The sequence below is a fragment of the Halyomorpha halys genome, unplaced genomic scaffold, assembly GCF_000696795.3.
Source record: "Halyomorpha halys isolate HHAL.00 unplaced genomic scaffold, Hhal_1.1 Scaffold709.1, whole genome shotgun sequence".
Taxonomy (NCBI): domain Eukaryota; kingdom Metazoa; phylum Arthropoda; class Insecta; order Hemiptera; family Pentatomidae; genus Halyomorpha; species Halyomorpha halys.
In genome coordinates this window covers 399,497-405,545 of record NW_027112191.1, presented here as the reverse complement: position 1 = coordinate 405,545, position 6,049 = coordinate 399,497, and the positions used below count along the sequence as shown (strand labels likewise).

General features: G+C 31.5%; 1 protein-coding gene across 1 annotated transcript in view; it reads right to left on the bottom strand.

The window, feature by feature from the left end:
* Ptp36E (protein tyrosine phosphatase 36E) overlaps window positions 1-6,049 on the bottom strand; it is a gene marked incomplete in the record, with an annotated part of 427,312 nt that overhangs the window by 22,831 nt on the left and 398,432 nt on the right. Inside the window, 1 exon segment of the mRNA XM_067050192.1 lies at window positions 4,470-4,607. Within this exon segment, the coding sequence (XP_066906293.1) occupies window positions 4,470-4,607 (138 nt within the window).

Sequence of the window (6,049 nt, the reverse complement as noted above, 5' to 3'; positions counted from 1 at the left end):
CTAAAAACATTTTACAATATAAGGTCACGAGGCCATCTTCTTTTCAGGCGCCTCGGAGGATTGTCAGGAATGGAAGAGGAATCAAGGTTAGAAACTTGTGGGTTAGGGTGGTTAGGGAGTTTATAATGGAAGGAATCATATCGGGTTCGGGCTAGATCGGTTACATAAGGAACATTTGGGTCTTTATGGATGGTTTTGTTAGTAATAAAATAAGGAGCATTGAGGATTTTCGAAGGATTTTGGATTGTAAGGATTGGATACGAAAGGAATTCGAAGGTTTAATGGAGCCCCAAAGCTCAAATCCGTATGTCCAGATGGGCTTTATTATTTTCATGTAGATCAGTCTTTTGTAATGAGTTGGAAGTTTAGACCGTTTGTCTAGTGAGTGCTGTATAGTCAGAATCTGCGTGCAGTTTCCTGTCTTTTCAGTCTTGTGTGAGGATTCCAGGTAACGACTAACCTCAAGGTGTAGTTCAAGATAACGAATCTGTTCTATAGGGAGAAGAGCCACTTTATTAAACTATACTGTAGGGAAATCGGCAGGTTTACGACGAAGAGTAAATGTGATTTGATGGGATTTATTTTTATCCTCCAATTTCGACACCATTCATCGAGGGTTGTGATATGGGACTGGAGAGTTTGTGATGCAATTAAAGGGTTATTACTAACTGTGAGCACGCATGTGTCATCAGCATACGTGGTAAGGATAGTGTTAGGAGTTGTTGGGATGTCAGCTGTATAGACAGTGTAGAGGATGGGACCGAGGATACTACCTTGAGGAACACCAGTGGATTGAAAATAGAGGGATGAATAGGAACCATTGTGGTATACTTGGAATAATCTATTAGTAAGAAAGGAACGGATGATGAGAAAATATGCAGGAGGTAGGAATTTACGGAATTTGTAAAGCAGTCCCGGGTGCCAGACGCGATCAAAAGCCTGCTCTATATCGAAAAAGACTCCCGCGCAGTACACTCCGTGCTCCAAAGAAGACGAGATAATGTCCACCACACGATGACATTGCTGGATAGTGGATTGATATGTTCGGCATCCAAACTGGTGATCTGGGATTATATGATTGGAATCTAGGATGAGGTATAGGCGTTTCAAAATAAGTTTTTCTAGGATTTTTCCCATGATCGGTAATAGGATGGGTGTACTGGCGGCATATAAATTTAAATATCCTTTTATCATAAAGATCTACGCATTATTTTAATTTCGGAGGGAAACGAATACGAAGGTTATCATTACAGCTAACCAAGCATTTAGGATGTGAATGTCCAGGACATAAACAGTTAGTATGCTGGTTCTGAAATACTTTTAGTTACTGCAGGCTTATCCTAAAATATTTTTTAATTGTATAAATAACTAAAGGAATTAAAAAATAGATTGAACTTTAAAGTTAAACCTTCTTCTCTCCCTCTGATACCGAATTTATATCGACATTCGGAAGAGGCGTGAAGGTGATGCCCAGCTGATCCGTTCCAGTATCCTCCTTAAGTTGACATTCATATCTTAATTCGGAAATCTTTATATTTATCTTTATCACATCATAAAGAAGGAATGGGCGTGGAATTTAAAATAAAATGATCCTAGGTTGATGGAATGGAAAATAAATTTTCACTTATAGATAGAATTTAACCTTTTTCTAAACCACTGGGTGATCCAACCCCATTACATTTTGAAAGAATACATTACTTCCGGTAATCTTCTTAAAAAATATTGCACTCTTATAAGATTTACATAAACGTTTTTCGTTTTATGGTTCAGTGAAGATTCATCTATAAGTTTACCTACCTTTAATTTCACTGATTGGTAAATAGCTGAGAAAGGAAAGACCAGATGAGGCGGAATTAATGGCCCACTATCGGCGTTGCATAAAGTCCGCCATTGTACAACTGCTAACACTACAATTAACTTAATGACTTCAGCTCGGCGAGTTCTCGTTTTGTCCTGTTGGAATTACCCTCATCCAGGGCGTTGTTATAGTCGCTTTGATGAGTTTTTTTTTTTTTTTTGAAATTGCCAACTTATTACTCGAAATGACTTTAATAGTACTAGACTTTTCTAATTACGGTATTGTTAAAGTTCCTACCTATGTAGGGATCATTATTAGGGTAATGTTTATTGTTAGTCGATAAAATATCAATGATATTCCGAACTAACTAATCACATTTGTAAGAGGATACAGTGTAATCACAGTGTAAATTGTTTAATTAAAAAAAAATTATTTATATTTAAAATATCATCGAAAAAAATTTGTTTCATGTTCCTTTATGGAATAATTTATATTTAAAAAAATAAATATACCATTACATTTGTTTGTTTTTGATCAATGGCGTGAAACATCACTGGTCAGCAACTCCACAGTTTTCTTATTTATTTTTGCTTATTTTTGTTTTATTATTGTTTTACCGTCTATTTAATGTTATATTTGTGACAGTAAATCTTTCGATTTTAAAAACTGAAATAATATTGTTTTTATTTTAATATCGTCTCCAAGAATTTTTGTAATATTGAGGTTTAATACTAAGCTATTGTGGTGTGACGTGAACTATGGGCATTCCTGGAAGATATGGCTAATTGTCAGATTGTTGTTACAATATTGAAATTATTGTATTCCAAATCTATGATTTTGGAGAATCCATTCAGTGTTCTCGAAATAATAGCAGAAAAGCAAAAGAAAAATTGGAAAATGTTTACACTAGTTTCCTTTTTTAGTTTCCATCTATAAAGTTGAAAAATCTTTCGAAATAGGAAGATCCATCCAGCCCTTTCTGAAATATTAACGGAAAAACAAAAGAAAAGTTGGAAAGTTTAACACTAGTTTTCTTTTTTGATCTTCATCTATAAAGTCGAAAGATCTTTGGAACCGAAAAAATCTATTCAGCTGTTCACGAGGTATTATAAGAAAAGCGAAAGAAAAATGGGAAAATTTTAACTCATTTTCTATTTAGTCCACCACTAAATAGTCGGGAAATCGTCTGATATCGTAGAAAACACCTCCAAAAAAATCTAGTAAAGAATGCTCGATTTTGCCCGTTTAAAGAAGTTCCGAGTAAAACGCAAATCTCCTCTCGTGTATATAAATATGAGTACATGTACTCGAGTAATACGAGAAGGATGAAGCGATTTCATCTGGCTCGGAGATATGGACTTCATCAAGAGCACCAACTCATCCTCGCATTTGAACGAAAGGTGTCGCACCTAATGGTATAGGCTTATGTATGAAAAAAATTAATGGAGGCAGAGAAGATATCGGGAGTCGCGTGATTTATATTATGAACTGGATATCTCCCGTTTCGTCTACTTTGTAAGAATCAGATATGTAGGATAACTTGTCAAAATAATGAGAGATTTACATCTTGAGAGGATTCTGACCGAGTCCCTTTTTAATCGTCGTAGAGTTAGGACAAATATCTTAAGTATTTTATCAGGTTCATTGATTCATCAGTCATCCTAAGTGTTGATGAAAATAAAAGAAAAAAGGTATTAATTTTTCCAAAAGAAAATAATATGTTAAACAGGATTTAAGCCTTGAATCAAAATTCATAAAGTCTTTAAAGTCTTAAATTATATTTAAGAAAAAAAAATTGAAACGCAGGCATCGATGACCACTGGGTTTCATGCCTTTTAAAGCTCCAACAAACAACACAAATACATAAAATGAAGGAAAAGTTATTGTAATGAGAAAATAAATAAAATTAAATATAATTGTTTGGACCAAGTGCATGTATTTTAATAAACTGATAAATATATTAGTTTTTCAACAAGTCGGCTTTGTGATGAGAAGAGGAGATTGTGATGAGCTTGGACAATATATATGAGGAGAATAGTAGGGGGGAGGGTGCGGTCAGAGAATAACAGAAATAAGTTAAAAAACTTATTTATTAGTGCCAACGTTTCGGCCCAAATTTCTAGCCTTCATCAGGGCTTAGAACAAAAAACAAGATAACCTGTGAATAAAGGATATATAGAAAGATTAAAGTAAATAATTGTACAGAATGAACATAGATAAAAATAAATTAATGAAATAATATGCAATTAAAAATATGAATAAAATAATACAATTTATAAAATAAATAAGAATAATTTAATTTTCATAACTTTAATGCATAAATTATTATTAGACTAAATAATTCATATTTTGTTGTTTCTTTGCATTATATAACTATATTTTTATTTCATTAATTATGTTATTTTACTGACATATTTAATTACCTACATATACGTTTTCAATATACCTATATATTCCCTACTTCTTTCATTAATGTATTTTTATCTATATTCATTCTGTACAATTATTTACTTTAATTTTTCCATTTATCCTTTATTCACTGTTCTTAGCCCTGATGAAGGCTAGAAATTCTGGCCGAAACATTGGCACTAATAAATAAGTTTTTATAACTTATTTGTGTTATTCTCTAATTGCACCCCCAATCATCTTCTCTTCATATAAATAGGCTTACCGTATTCTTTTTGTGAATCACTTTGATTGTTCTAATATGAAAATTTGCTAGTTCTTCCTCTTGTAGAACAGATATATTCAGATCTCCATAGTCTTCACTTTTCGATTTGGTTGAAGGCCAGTACTGTATGCACATCACCTGTAAAACATTAGGAATAAAATCAAAATAACCCTGAGGGTATTATCATTCAGAATAATTGGTTAACTTAAATATTATCTTGCAAAACCTGATAAATATGTTACCTTTGTTATAACTTCCTTATTACTAAGAAAAATTCAAGCAGTATTCAAGTAAGTATGAAACGCGCTGGATCGTGTTTTCATCGGTAATTCATGAAGTATATTTTAATTATATGTTCACAGCAAATCATATTAGTGGCATAATTTTTTTCTAAAAGAGCTGTGAATGCAACAAATCAAATGAGTGAGGGACTAGAATTGGAATAAATTACAATAAATTAAAGTGTATTAAAACACACGTAATTATTTTGTGTTGGAGATACGAAAAGGGATAAAGGATTGGTGTAAACTCGGTGAAAATAACAATTGTGATCGAATTTGTTATATTTAAAAATTTTAGTTAAAATTATTTTTATATACTCCCATAGTTTATGTTCTTCTACATTTTCTTAAACCATTTGTTTTCACCCTTTTTTACATTTTCTTCTTTTAAATAAGTGTTAAATATTTTAAGTTTCTTTTTCTTTTTCTTTTTTTCGTTCAAATAACTTGTAGAGTATTCTCACCTTCCGGTACGTTCATCATCTTTGTAACGTATTTTTTAAAACCATTTGTTGTCACCCTCCAATACGTTTTCCTCTTTTACATAAGTTTTTAAATTTGTCTATTTCTTATTTTTATTCATCCAAATAACTTATAACGTATCATCACCTTCCGGTAATTTCGTCATTTTTTAACTCAGCATTACCGCAAAGGCCACTGAGATCACTTAGATTTCCGATTTCCTACTAATAGGTGAGTTCTTTGTCTTATTCTCTTTTTCTTATCTTTCTTTTACCCCCTTTCTCCTTTTCTTATTTTTCCTTACCCACGTTATTAGTTATGTTTACCACATATTATTATTGTCATGTTCTCTATTCATTTTTTTTTTTTTTTTTTTTTGTCTAACTTAACTTTATATTTTGTTTCTTTATTCTAGTATTATAATTACTTATTTTATTAGTTATATATATTTCCTTTCTCTAATTTTTTTTCATTTCATAACTTTAATTTTTAAATTATTGTTAAATTAAAATATTCATATTTATTTGTTTCTCTGCATTATATAACTTTAAATTTTTATTTCTTTAATTATATTATTTTATTTACATATTTTATTACCTATATGTACAGGCTACTCTTAATCAATGTTTATATGGCAGTACAGACAACATGGAAGCGAACCAGACCCCCAGAGAACCCAAGCCACCGCCAATATTTATCAAAAATATCATAAATTTTAATATGTTTTTCCAACAAATCAATATTGTAGTTAACCCAGGCACATACATTTGTCAAAGTCGCATCAATGATACGAAATTAATGTCAGATACCTCAGACACATATAGAAAAATAATCAAA